This window comes from Triticum dicoccoides, chromosome 5A (assembly GCF_002162155.2).
Source record: "Triticum dicoccoides isolate Atlit2015 ecotype Zavitan chromosome 5A, WEW_v2.0, whole genome shotgun sequence".
NCBI lineage: Eukaryota > Viridiplantae > Streptophyta > Magnoliopsida > Poales > Poaceae > Triticum > Triticum dicoccoides.
In genome coordinates this window covers 57,177,373-57,192,233 of record NC_041388.1, presented here as the reverse complement: position 1 = coordinate 57,192,233, position 14,861 = coordinate 57,177,373, and the positions used below count along the sequence as shown (strand labels likewise).

Sequence of the window (14,861 nt, the reverse complement as noted above, 5' to 3'; positions counted from 1 at the left end):
TTAATGACAAGTATTTTCGGACGGAGTGAGTACTAATCATAGGCGCCGTCTTGAACTCGGGGACGTGAGAGTGAGACCGTCCGGGCACAGTAGTCAACCTGCACCGAATCGTGGAGCACCTGCATCGGCTGGCTACTGCTGCAATGAGAGGCACATGAGTAAGATTTGGTCGAGAAGGCATATATATATAGAGAGAGAGAGTTTGCCATGAAGATGGGAATTGTCGTGGAGAAGAACCGCTCAGTTAAATCTAGCACTTCCTTGTACGTTTGCAGGGTAATGAAAGCCAATAAATCCTGCCGTTTCAACATGCATTTCTGGCTGTCGTTTCATGGCCATGAGTGAAGACTGAAGAGTCGTGGCGACGGCGAGCGAAGAGACAGCGACGCCAAGATGAAGCCTGAGCGAAGTACTGGAAGTCTGGAGTTATTTACATGGGCTAACACCTGGATGAAATAAGCTAGCTAAGGCCTGCGTGATTACATGGGCTGGCACTAACGACAAAGCAAGCTACTAACTTGGATCAGGCAGCCCATTTGTGAAAATTGCCCAGTTGTTGGCTTAAACGCGGGAACCCATGCAGCGAGAAAACTGTGCGGGCGGCAGCGCCAGGAATAGCGATCGTTGAGGAGGCTTCACGGGGTATCAACAGGGGCAAGTATTTATATGCAGAAGATGATGTGGCATATTGCTGATGTGGACAGTGTGCATGATGAGAGAATAGGATGTAGTGGGGAGCATCTTCTTAATAATGATAGATTCCTTCATAATTAATGGTAAGTAGTTAACGCATATCTACGCTACTTCCTTCGTCTGGTTTTATTAGTCTACCATGTATTTTGAGTCAAACTTTAATCTTAAATTTAACTTTTTTTTTTGAGCATCAGACCTTAAATTTAACTAGGAGATAAGTTATATAGCACAAAATTAGTATCATTGAAAAGTTCTTTAGAATACGAATCCAACAATACTATATTTTTTATGGCATACAACATATATATATATATATATATTTCTAGTCAAACCTATGATCAAAATTTAACATAAAATATAAAGGGAGAAATAAACCCTGATGAAAAAAGTATAAATTATCAACACCGAGATAGAAATTTGTGTGGCCAAGAAGCTTTCTAGCTGGCGAATACTCTTGCCCATGGGACATAGAGTTTCACTTGCACCCGAGCACACGTCCCTCCATTGTTGTTCATAGCTACCGAATTGGATGCATTTGGCATCTACAGTTCTCCATCGATACAATCAAAACTCTTTGAACAAAGAAACAAATGAGTACAACAGCCTACCGAGATTTACACAGGGTATTCAATCGTGCAAGGCCGCAACACGAATCTATTGGCCACGGGTACCAATCAGCTACTACCTCCGATCTGAGGGAGTACATATTTTTCCTAACAAACAAATCAATTCTCACATGGAACGTGGGGTTTCGCGTGCACCCAGAGCTTGGACTTCCTTCTCACCGTGATGCCGAAGGTCTCCGTCATGTCCATGTCTTCGGCCCCGACGCCACAGGGCAGCTCCCAGTCGAAGTGGAAAAGGAGGCTAGCCAGCGCCAGCTCCATGTTGGCCATCCCGAGCGACATGCCGGGGCACATCCTCCGGCCGGCTCCGAAGGGGAGGAACTCGAAGTCGGCGCCCTTGAAGTCGACGGTGCTGTTCTCGAACCTCTCCGGCCTGAATGCCTCCGCGTCGCCCCAGTACCTGTCGTCCCTCCCCATCGCCCACACGTTGACGAACACCTTGGTGCCCTTGGGCACGTCGTAGCCCATCACCCGGCACGTCTCGCGGCACTCGCGTGGGAGCAGGAGCGCCGCCGGCGGGTGCAGCCTCAGGGCCTCCTTGATCACCAGCTGGAGGTAGCCCAGCCTCACCTTGACGATGTCGTCCTCGGTCAGCTTGTCTTGCCCGTTGAAGGCCTCTCTCACCTCCGATTGCACCTTGTGGAGAACTCGTGGGTTTCTCATGAGCTCCGACATGGCCCATTCTAGCGTCGTCGACGATGTCTCGCTCCCGGCAGAGAAAATGTCCTGCAGTTAGTTACCATTCTGCTCAGAATTTTCAGAGCCGTGTAAAAATAAGATGGCCGAGAGGAATGATGATCGTAGATAATATCTTACGAAGATGACGGTGCTGATGATCTCGGTGGTGAGTTCAAACTGCAGGCCGCCGTCCTTCTGCAGCCTGAGGAGGACGCCGAGCAGGTCCTCGTCTCTCTCGTCCGCTGGGATGCCGGCGCGTTCTTTTATGATGCTCTGCACGATGCGATAGATGTTCCTCTGGCACCTGACCATGTCCCGCGCGGCGACGCTGAGCCGGCGCACGAGCCGCGACGACGGGTACAGGTCAGCGAGATTGATCCCGCCGGTGAGCCGCACGGCCTCGTCTAGCTCGTGCAAGAACTCGTCGCGGTGGTGGCACCTACCGCCGATGGCCGCGCGCACCACGGAGTCGTTGGTCATGCGGCACATCTTCTCGCTGAGGTTGACTGCTTGGCCATCACGGCACCCGTCGGAGACGGCGCGCAGGAGGCGGGCGACCTCGTCCTCCCGTGCCGGTCGGAAGGAGAGCACGCGGCGCTGGCTGAAGAGCTCGTGCACACAGATCCTGCGGAGCTCGCGCCAGCGGTCGTTGTAGTGGGAGAAGAGGATGCCCTTGCCACCGCAGCTGATGATGTCGAGCGTGGCGCTGAGGTGGCGGCTGGCGAAGGCGGCGTCGTGGGTCTTCATCACCTCCCTGGCGGCCTCGTCGGAGGAGACGACGAGGGTGGGCACGGCGCCGAGGCGGAGGAGCATGAGCGGGCCGTGGGCGCGGGAGAGGTCGCGCATGGCCCGGTGGGGCAGGCCCCCGGAGCGCGATAGCAGGAGGTGGTGCAGGCTGCCGATGAGCGGCAGCTGCCATGGGCCGGGTGGCAGTCGCTGCCCGCGGGTGGGTGATGCGTAGTGGTCGATGACCAGTTTGAGGATGAGCAGAACGAAGAAGAGGAAGAGTAGCGGTGAGAGCGCCGTGAAGTCCATCATTTTGCTCGAGGAGCCTGAGTGAGCTGCAGCTGATTAAAGCAAGGCCCCAGCTTGCACGTAGATATAGAAAAATATGCCACTAGCAGAGTGAAGAGATCTCGAAGCCGTCCTACGGGTAGCTGCTTATCCACCCGCCGAAGACATGCATGTGCCTATAGCGGCGCATTGGCTCGACGCGCGGCCGTAACCGTAATTTTTTTATCGGTTTGACATCTATTCCGTCCCATTTCTGACACAAATCTATGTCTGGTTTATGTTCACACAGACGTCGAACGGAGGGACACGCGCTTACTCGTCGTCCGCCTTGAAGACGCATGGCGACGGTCCACCTACCTCCACCGTTCAAAATGAATGCGCACGCGTGACAGGCCCTGGCTATTAGCCATCTAGCTGGTGGGTCGTAGTCGTTCTTAATGTGGAAGCCGTGGACCGGCCAGTTCACAGCTTTCACTTCCTAGCCGGCCCGCTTTCTCGAGCCCCGATACGAGCAAATCCTAGCCGCCACCGTTGCATCCTACTCATCCTCCTCCCGGCCGGCGCCATGGGCTGGCATTGGATCAGCAAGGGGAAACACGACCATGAGGCCGGCTCCTCCTCTGGTCGTCGCCGCTCCACCAGGTTCGCGCCGCCCACACCACTTGCTCCGCCTGCATTTGAGATTGCGCAGCCGCCGGCCGCTCAGCGCAATAGGTCGTGCGTCCACGCCAACGTCTGCTGGCGCTACTAGGAGACGGCGATACCACTGCCGTGAGGCGATGTCCCACCTCCCCAACAACTAGCATCTTTTGGTGGATCGCATGCCAATCCCCCCGTTGCCGGTGAGCGGACGTGCCCACCGCGACGAGATCGACTGACGCCACGCCCACCTGCCACCTGATCTGCTCTACGACCCCAGGTAGGCCATTGATTCGCCGTTGTGGGATATGTGGCTCCACGACGAGCACGACCTACATCAGCAATCCTTTTTTGCCGGTCGTCCTACGAGCCTGCGCTGCCCGCGTCCTACTCGTGCTGACAGACCGCCCCAAACTGCGGCCGTAGGCGTGTGCGCGGCATCACGCCAACGCCATCTCCGTCCCCGTCCCGCCACCGCCACCTCCCATGACCAAGGAGGAGGAGGAGGCCGAGCTCATGAGGCGGGTCATGGAGGACTCCATGATCACCCACGACGAGCGGCAATGGGAGGGCCTGAAAACCCAGTTGGCCCTCTCTGCGGCCGGCGACATGGCCATCCCAGAGCTGGACATGGCTGTCGAGGAGGAGGTGCGGGAAGAGGTGGTGGAGGAGCCACCCATTGCCGCTGGAACCCGCGTCTGGTGGGCCAGCGGTGGAGATGGTCATGCACGACGTCAGAGATGGCCGACTCGTTGGGTATCGACCCATGGTCAACCACGATGTCGTGGTCACTAGAGCAGGAGCAAGAGCCATAGGAGGAGGTGGTGCAGGCGCCTCCGGTCTGGCAGGGGTCGCGAGCCCATCTCTGGCAACCACCTCCGCACCTCGACCTCACCAGCGACGACGCCGAATAGGACGGCGGCTCCTGAAGACGACGGTGGCCTCACCGCATGGGCCTTTATCTAATTTATTATATATTTTTTAAGTTTTAGTTTAATTAAGAACTGTGTTCAACTTGGATATTCTGGACGTGTGGATGTTTAATATTAATATTTTTATATTATTTGCAAGAGTTATTTGGGTTTTTTTGGCGCCGAAATCAAATTCAAAAACACGGACGGTTTGAGATGCAGCGTGTCGATTGGATGCACCGATGGCCGCACGACCACAAACGAACGGCCGTGTCTATTTTCCTGCCTCAAACAAACGAAGACCGGACATAACGGACGTCTATTTAGGGCCGTACGTTGGAGTTGGCCTTAAGCAACACAACATACATGCATGTCCGTTACCCGTGTGCATCTAGCAATAGAACCGAACAAGAGAATCTTTGTACATATTTAAAAAGTTCATCCTCATTATCTTATTTACTCCCTCCGTTTCTTTTTAGTCTACATATAATTTTTACCTGAAGTAAAAATATCTCTATTTTGACCAAGTTTATAAAAAAATATCAACATTTACAATACCAAATGAATATCTTTAGATTCATTATGGAATATAGTTTCATATTATGGAGAAAGGCGTTTTGGAGGCCGAGCTCCATGAAGGCCTTTATTTTTGAAAAAACCAAATTCAAACTTCTATGATTCATTTTTTTTAAATACGCGTGTATGTAAGGATGTAACTCACATGTGTGTAAAAATTCATGATGAAATATCTTGAGTTGCGACCTGTACAAAAAAGACAAATTCATAGCCTGGGAGGATGAATAGTATCATGTGTTAAACAGCTCCATATTTATGTTTTTTGCACAGCCCTCATTTCAATGTATTTTGAACTGAAAATTTACACACATGTGTGTTATGCCTTCATATATATATATATATATATATAAACTCTATTAATAATCCTGGGTGAAGAATAAGTAATTCTTCACCCTGGCGCATCCACCGAGCCACACGGTCTGGCTCATGCAAACCTCGACCGCGATAAAATTACGTTTCACACTTGTAAATTTATGTTGATGGGAGTGCTTTGCTGGTCGTTTAGGAGGTAGCCCACCCCGCCATTACGGGGTCTCTGCCCAGGTTACAGGTTCATGTACCTGTATCTTTTCTAACCCACTCGGCTCGACACCGTTTCTCTCTCCCTAGTCCATCCTCCGATTGCGGCGGCGGCGGCGACGGCGACTGTGCCGGTGGGACAACCCGGAAGCGAGGGCTACTCTCCACCCTGGCGCGTGGTGTACTCCCCCATTCCCTCTCTCATGCTTGCAGGAGGCGAAGTGGACAGTGCAAAGATCTGACGCGAGGTCGGGCGGCGACAACTGCCTTCTCCTGCGTCCATCCGCACCTTCGTCGGTCTTCTCGCCGGTAAGAACTCCCTCTTCCTTTTCCTGTCGTTTCCTCATCCATCAATTTCTGAATTTTTAAGGTTAGGGTTCTTGATTGTTTAGGAGCGGGGCAAAGAAAGAGCACGAAGGCCAAGAAAGGATCCCGGGTTGCCCAAGAAGCTGCTCCTCAGGTTGCCACCGCACAATGAGGAAGCAGTGGACGGGAAGGGTAGAGCTCCGTTTTGATCTCAAGGGCAAAATTTGGGGTTCGGCCCTAACAAGAGCCCTCATTCTGTCCAACAAAAAGAAGCCCTTATTCTGTACGCAGTTCATCCTCACTTTTCTGCTAGATTTCACCGTCACATCAGCAAACCTATGGACTAAAAGAAATCACGCAACAAAAGAAAAAAAATACATTCCCTTCCCCTAATAGTTCAACACTTCTTCAGACTTTATGCAAATATTGTGAGTATTGTTTCTATCCTCTGAAGGTGTTAAGACTTATATCCCGAATGCCAGTGCAGTAATTAATTAGATTCTCGGAGTTGAAAGCATTCAGTCATGCTTATTTTAAATCTTTTCTCATTGTAGTTCATATACCTGTCCGTGGATCACTCAGGTGTCATTTTTTTAATAACTCAACTTTAGTTTGCCAGTAACTAGTTTCAAAATGTTTTGAAAATGCTACTTGCATTCAGGAAGAGAAAATAGTATACTGAGAAGTACCTACCATGCCCCTAGCCCCCTACTATGGTTTCAGCATAGTTTATGGTATACTAACAAGTACCTACGATACGATGCCTTTGTATTTTTTTACCTGGGCCCTTATTTTAATCTCAGCTGTAGTTAATGGTAACAAGCACCTACGACGCCCCTATTTTATTTACCTGGGCCACTAATATAATTTCAGCTCTATTTGGTCTTTGGAAATGGTACATCTGGAAATAAAGAACTATGCGTGTAATTCTATCATTCTGCAAATTATTCAATTTTGTAGTTTCTTTCTTTTCCTCAGTGATATGCCAATGTGTTTCAACTCAGCGCATGGAGTAATTTAATGGTCCTTCTCCTGTGATTTACTAGATTGTCAGCAATGATTCAAAAGGTCAATTCCTTTAGACATAGATGTGGAATAAAGCATCAACCTATTTAATAATGTATCCATCCATCTAGCAACAGGTAGCGTAACAAGCATAAGTAGATAGTGACCCAGACAAAGAAACCCACTAAAGAGATTGCAGGAGTATTGGTGAGCGCTCTGAATCTACAAATTCCTTGATCCATTTTTACATTATGCAAGCATAACAGAAGAGATAAAATGTAGACACTTTTAGGCACATACCCCAAATATGCCTGGCGTTAGATCCAGATCAGTAAATTAACAGTATGCCAACTACACATAGCAATTCAGATGAAACAAATGTAGACATAAAATGGGAGCACAGTAGCCAGACACTTTGAACTTCAAATATCATAAACTCCTATATGAAAAGGTAAATTCTGACTGATGCTTGTGCAATTTCTGTTACCATCTAGTTTAATTCTCTGTATGTATATGCTATGTATAAGTAAAAATATGCATGCGTTTGTTTTCCTCAGGGAAGAGCATTCCTCTATTTATTTTATCATCTAATTTAATTCTCTTTATGTATACATGTTATAAGAAAAAATTTGCATGTGTGCTTTTCTCTAGCAAAGAGCATTGCTCTATTTATCTCGGACCATCATGTCTCATTCACTGGGTTGTTGGTAAGAATATATCCATGTTTTAATGTTTTTCTGACTACAGTTTATAGTTGTAAAATCTGTCATTAAGCTTCAGCAGTTCAATCTTGCAAGCTTCTTTGAAGTGCGGTCTGCCTGAGATTACCCCATTGGCTTTGACTAAGAGTTCCAATTAATTGTTAGGTTGCTTATCCTAAAGTTCATGATCCTGCATGCGAGCAAAGGATGTGATAAGCGCAGTTTTGTCTCTGTAGTTTTCTAGACTTTATTCATCATGACGATTTTATGGAGTCTGAACAATGTGTAGCTGCAAGGGAGGTTCCAGGAAGACTTCAAGATGCTAGGCATCATCCATTTTGAGGTCGTTTTAGCAAGACCTGATGTTTCAGTGCATATAGTGCAGTGTAACATATCAAGTCAGTTTGTTTCTGTAATTATACGGCCTTGTCCATATGTTTTACCCCAACCATCAGTATTTTGCATGATGCCCTAGGTAATTTGTGTTCAGAAATTGACATTGTGTATCTGCATACTTGGCTGGCAATATCATTACCTGACAGCCTCCGGACACATTCCTATAGAATCTTAATTCTCAAAAAAGAAACCCTGTAACCTTCGGAGTTATTTCATTCCTCAAAAGTATACTTTTGTTGCAGGGGTAGTATATTGGAAATCAGGGGCAGAGCTCAGCCACCAGCTCCATCTACTCGCACGAACAACAATTTTTGCACACATGTGCGCAACTGTATTTGCTTTCGTACCAATAACTGGAAAGATAATATTAATCTCCTTGATTTCACCGACAATTGCAGCATATGACGCCAATATAAATTGTCCTGCCAGTTCTTTAACAGAATTAGGAGTCAGGTTCCCAAACAATTATCTGAAACTTACCTTCTCTGACCATCCTCACCTTAACTTTACATCGCACCCGCCTTGCGAGAAGGACAGGTTACTCGGCTCCGTGTCGTAATTTTGCCTCACAAGCGTTTTGTTTCTATGGTGGATGTGGCACCCACTCGAATATAATTTTACCTCAGACAACTTTTGTTTCTTACGGTGGTTGTGGTGTGGTGTAATTTTACCTCAGACACCTTTTGTCTCTTACGATGGTTGTGGCGTGGTGTGTGTAGCTCGTACAGGGTGGCTGGGGTGAGGAATAAGAATTCCTCACCCAGGGTGACCAATAGCGCGACCCTAGAAATTCTATTAATAACCCAGGGTGAAGAATAAGTAATTCTTCATCCTGGTCGGTCGATCGAGCTGGATAGCCGATTCCTCCGTCGCACCGTGGGGTGGTGTAATTTTACCTTTTCTTTATGACGGTTCCTCCTTTTGCTTTTTTTTGCTTGGTCGTGCGGTTTGGATCATGCCCACTACCAGCTGAATTAACAAAAAAAAAGATCCCAGGGACGAACAGCGGCAGCGAGTGGTCTGGGGCTAGGCGAGCGGCGGCCGTCGTCCGGCAGCGATACGAGTGGGCCCGGCGGGAGCTCGGACTCCAGCGCCATTCTCTCAAGCCCGGTGTGGTGGGACGATGCCTCGCCAGCAACAAACACCTGGCCACAGTCGGGCGCAGTCCGCGACTCAGGGGTTGGAGGCGTCCTCGTCTAGCCGACGAGCTGGTTATGGTCGGGCGGGCAGCGCGTCGTGGCTGCTGCGTGAATCGCTTTTTGGTAGATGCCCCCATATGATTTTGCTTCAGGATCCAGCCCTTTCAATTTGATTCTATTTTACGGGAGCTATGATTGATTCTCACTACAACTTCACCATCGATTGCTTTATTATGCCTGACTACCTGTGTAGATCAAGATCCCACAGGCTGGCATCCATGGCTGGATATGCTTCAGTAGCCTCACTTTATTGCCTCGATGTTGCCGGCCGATGGCCGTAGCCTTATAAGTGTTGCCTCAGATCTTGGACTATCTCTTCAGGAGCAAACACATATAACAATAAATCAGACGCATGCAGGCAACACTTCACTGCACACGATATACTTGATCCGGTAGCTAGTTTATCCGTATGGTTGCTTGATGCGGAACAAACATACTACTGGTCAATTTCGCAATTCAGTTGTTGTTCTGGCCCACTAATAATCAAAAAAGCGACGAAATCCTTATCCTTCACTTGCTGCTAGTAATTCCCAAAAGAAACCAAGCAAAGGATTGGGAGTAAAAACTAATTCCTTGCCCAATACACTACTGATTCCCTCCTCTAAAGTCATATCCCTCTTCCCATTATTGCCAAATAGGCTATAGATGAGTTGCTCGGGTGGCCTGAGGCAAAACAAGAACCATTTGTACTCCAATTGGTTAGGAGCGTGGTTTTATTGTTCTTCAGTTTATTAGTGCGAAGTTGGTTGCATCATCCGCTTCAGGAGATAGTCATGTGCACCATGAAATTAGCTTCACTTGAAGATAGTATGAGCAGGCATACCTCCTAGTCTAGCTAGCTGGGCTATGCAGCTATCTGATTGTAATTCAGAACTAGTGTCTTTGGTAGTTCCAACAAATCAGGGATTCAGTACGAAGCTAATTTGGAGCCAAGCGAGTCGGGATTCACATCCCTTTTCGGAGGTGAGATAGCCGTGCCATCACTCATCATTGCATATTTATAGAAATCAATCTAGCACATCTGCTCCCTCCATAATTTATTTGAATCTGTAGCAGACTGGTTTGCTCACAACCTGTTTGATAGAATACCTACAAGAGCCAATTATCCATCTCCACAAATATCCCTGTGGTCTTCCCATCAATTGCATCTTAATTTGACTCCCATTTTTGCAGATTAGTTTGTTTGCATATTTATTTTTGTACTGGTATTGATCATGTACGCTTTTTAGTCCGTGAATCAGCAACATGGTGCACACATATTTGTTTCTTGCGATTGGTTACAGAAGCCTAATTAACTATATTCACCTTTTAGCAGTAATACAACTATTTGGTTATTTCCTACTTCCTTTTAGTGATTATCACTCCGACAGGTGGATGCACACGTATAATGGGTGTGTCATGGCTGTATTTTGCCTGTGACTATCGGAAAGTAATCTCCTTTATATGACTATATTTTTTTGGGAATTTGTACTTAGATGGCTAACCAACAAAGGCAGGAGATTCCAGCGACAGATTTGAGGTCGGCGCCTCATGAAGGCATGCTCCTTGCCGGGAGAGGCAGGGGCATCCTTTCTTGGTCTGCAGCTTTCACCTCTGTTGCTTCAGGTGAGCCCTGATTTCTCATCCTATCATTTCTTTTTTAACCTCCTATAACTCCAGCAATGTCCTTATTTGTTTGATCTATTTGTATTTAAAAAATATGATTAGGATTCCACTATTTGATTAATTCGTAGAATTACTGAACTATATATTCATTTCTGTTTTGTGCTCATGTCGTGCTTGTTGAATTGCTTACTTGGAGGTTTATTCGATTTATAGATAGCGGCACAAGTGGAGCAGGCGGCTGCAATGGATTTTATACTATGGTACGTGTGCACTTCAATCAGCGCAAATTACTCTTTATATTTTAGTTGCATTTATTGCATGATCTAGAAGAGAAGCTTCGATTTTGGCAATAGACGCTGGACAAAGTTGTTGCTAGTTTTGGAGGTTTATATGTGATAGTTATCATGTCCTATGTGTGAACAGCAGTACAAGTGAGTTAACATGTTTATGAGTTTATCACATGGTTTTCTCAAACAGAAAAGTAGCTTCCTGATGAATCAGATGTACTTCTGTGTGGTGCTCCAGCTGATTCGTCGCTTGTCAGCCTGTCATGGATAATCGGTGCATGGTAGGAAGTACAATGGCAAAACGAGGACGGACTGAAGGCAGCGGATTCCGTGTTGGTCGGAGGGGAAGACATTGTCTTTATCTAAGTGCCTCCTGCAACCATCTCCTTGTAGCCTCAGATAATGACTTCAGGTAGGGCAGACCAAGTGACATAACTGTAACTGCGATAATCATTTTAGTAATCTTATTTGATGATATTTCTGGAGGGATATGTTCCTCAGCTGTTCATATTAATGTTTCTTACTGTCGTCGGCTAAAAATTCACATTCAAACTGAACTTGTTATCACAGAAGTTAGGCCGAGATTTTTTTGTTGAATAGTAGCTTCTATTTTTTTTTCATTTATTTATTGTGTCTGGTACCTACCTTATGGTTTCTGGGAAGAAGTATCCTCCATATCCCAGTCATACTTTGACTTTCTTGGTGGTTGTCTCGTCGTTCTCCCTTGCAGATGGAGAGGGCCGTATAAATGGCATGCCCAATGTTTCACCGACCTCAAGCAGGGAGCCACCATTACCTTGTGTTCGGATTGGTTACCATAATCAAATCTTTTTTTGCCCATTTAAATTAGTGGCTCGATTTCGTTAATAATTGAGTTTGATTGGAAGTATATACTCCAGTGTCTTCGTTGTTCTGTTTTATAATCCAATTGCCAGGATGTTTGCTATATTTTTAGTATGTAGATCGTAGGGACATTACTGTAGTACAAATGTCTTCTATACAAGTTATGCAGTCAACACATTTTCTGTCTTTCGCCCTGTTTGTTTGCTGAAGCTCGTGCTCATGTTGTAATTGTGGCATGTAATCAGTCCCTGATCCATGTGTGTGTGTGTGTGTGTGACCGGAAAGGTTGGAAAAACTACATTGTTATGGAGAAGATGAAGAATATTAACTTCGGGATCAGAGCTGAAGGTCTCTCCATTAGCAAAATTACAATGTGTGTGATCTGTCTATGTTTGCAAGTATACCGATGTAATTTCACATATTGCCCCGACTTTTGGGGAATCCTTATCAACTGAATGCATTTTAGCATTGAGAATGGAGCCACTATGTTTATCGATTTGTAATCAGTGCATTCCGTAAGTGCATGGGCATAACCTATCTGCCCTACTTGCATCGACGGCTGGAGGCACATCGTGGGCAAGCGTGCTGATCCATGACCGTAACTGTGTGAGGTAAATTTACATTGACGCTTTTGTGTTGGCTGTGGTGGGCGCTGGTCTGGTTCGCGACCTCCTCCCCATAAAATTACCTCACGGTACTTCTTGCGGGTCTGCTTTCTTGTCCAATGACGTAAGTTTACTTCGCATGCTTTGGATTAGTGCGAATTTCTCACTCAGGGTGATGATTAGCGTGACCCTATATATATATATATATATATATATATATATATATATATTTCAGAATTTTTTGAAATGTAAAAATATGAATTTTAGTGAAATTTGAAATTTGAATTTGGAGGCCTCACTGGAACCCGAGCTCCAAAAGGGATTTACGCATATTATGTATATAATATATTTTATATTATAGACGTCGATATTTTTTATAACCCACAAGTATAGGGGATAACAACAGTTTTCGAGGGTAGAGTATTCAACCCAAATTTATATATTCGACACAAGCGGAGCCAAAGAATATTTGAAGGTATTAGCAGTTGAGTTGTCAATTCAAACACACCTGGAGATTAATTATCTACAGCAAAGTGATCAGTAGCAAAGTAGTATGATAGTTTTGATAATAGTAGTAGCAGCAACGGTAACGGTAACAGTGATAGCAGTAATTTTGTAGCAAGTGTAACAGTGATGATAGCAATAGTAACTTACCAAGAATAATATAGGATAAATTCGTAGACACTGGACCGGTGACTTGTTGGATGATATTCATCATGAGACAGTTATAACCTAAGGCGATACGACACTAGCTCCAGTTCATCAATATAATGTAGTCATGTATTCCGTAAACAGTTATACGTGCTTATGAAAAGAACTTGCATGACATCTTTTGTCCTACCCTCCCGTGGCAGTGGGGTCCTATTGGAAACTAAGGGATATTAAGACCTCCTTTTAATAGAGAACCGGAACAAAACATTAACACACGGTGAATACATGAACTCCTCAAACTACGGTCATCATCGAGAGTGGTCCTGACTATTGTCACTCCGGGGTTGCCGGATCATAACACGTAGTAGGTGACTATAACTTGCAAGATCGTATCTAGAATATGGATATAATGGTGATAACATAAACGGTTCAGATCTGAAATCATGGCAATCGGGCCTAAAGTGACAAGCATTAAGCATGGCAAAGTCATAGCAACATTAATCTTAGAACATAGTGGATACTAGGGATCAAGCCATAACAAAACTAACTCGATTAGATGATGAATCTCATCCAACTCCTCACCGACCAGCGAGCCTACGAAGGAATTACTCACTCTCGGTGGGCAGCATCATGGAGTTAGCGATGGAGAAGAGTTGGTGATGACGAAGAACGAAGACCCCCTCTCTCCAAAGCCCCAAACGGACTCCAGATCTGGCCTCTCGATGAAGAACAAGAGGTGACGACGGCTCCGTCTCGTGGATCGCTATAATTCTTTCTCCCTGATTTTTTTCTTCTAAAAAATAGGATTTTATAGCGCCGGTTTTAGGGTCTGCGGGGCCACCAGGTGGGGACAACCCACCTGGGCGTGCCAGGAGAGGGGGGCGCACCCTGGTGGGTTGTGCCCACCCAGGTTCCCCTCTCCGGTAGGTCTTGGCTCCAGAAATTCTTATTTGTTGTATAAAAATTCCTCACAAAGTTTCGTTCCTTTCTGAGAACTTTTATTTCTGCACAAAAACAACACCATGGTAGTTCTGCTGAAAACAGCGTCAGTCCGGGGTTAGTTTCATTCAAATCATGCAAATTAGAGTCCAAAACAAGAGGAAAATCGTTAGACGTATCAACTCCCCCAAGTTTAAACCTTTGCTTGTCCTCCAGCAATTCAGTTGATAAACTGAAAGTGAAAAAGGAAAAACTTTTACAAACTCTTTTGCTCTTGTTTGCATAAATGAGCTTAAACAACACCTAGGTTTTCAGCCAACATTATAACTAACCATGCCGACAATAACTCCTAAAGATTATATTAACTCATATCAATGACATAATCAACTAGCGAGCAATAATAAGATATCTCAAATGGCAACACATTGTCAAAACAACCATGATATAATATGACAGTAGTGGTATCTCGCTAGCCCTTTCTGAGACCGCAAAACATAAATGCAGAGCACCTCCAAATTTCAAGCAGAAACTAAACATTGTAATTCATGGTAGAAAAGATCCAGTCAAGATGCACCTAACATTAGCTACACACAATGCATATGTCAGGGTACTTCAGACATGGTGTCCGAAGACGCCGAAACTCACTCCGCCGCTGAAGATGACGAGGA

The 14,861-nt window shown here is 45.9% G+C and overlaps 1 protein-coding gene across 1 annotated transcript; it reads right to left on the bottom strand.

Annotated features, from left to right (window-relative positions):
• Nucleotides 1–1,073: 1,073 nt before the first annotated feature.
• On the bottom strand, nt 1,074–3,113 carry LOC119299285 (zealexin A1 synthase-like). Its single transcript, XM_037576524.1, has 2 exons — nt 2,136–3,113; nt 1,074–2,045 (listed from the first exon to the last, which is right to left on the bottom strand). The coding sequence occupies exons 1-2, from the start codon at nt 3,033–3,035 to the stop codon at nt 1,419–1,421; spliced, it is 1,527 nt and encodes a 508-aa protein (XP_037432421.1). The 5' UTR covers nt 3,036–3,113; the 3' UTR covers nt 1,074–1,418.
• Between the last annotated feature and the right edge of the window lie 11,748 nt (nt 3,114–14,861).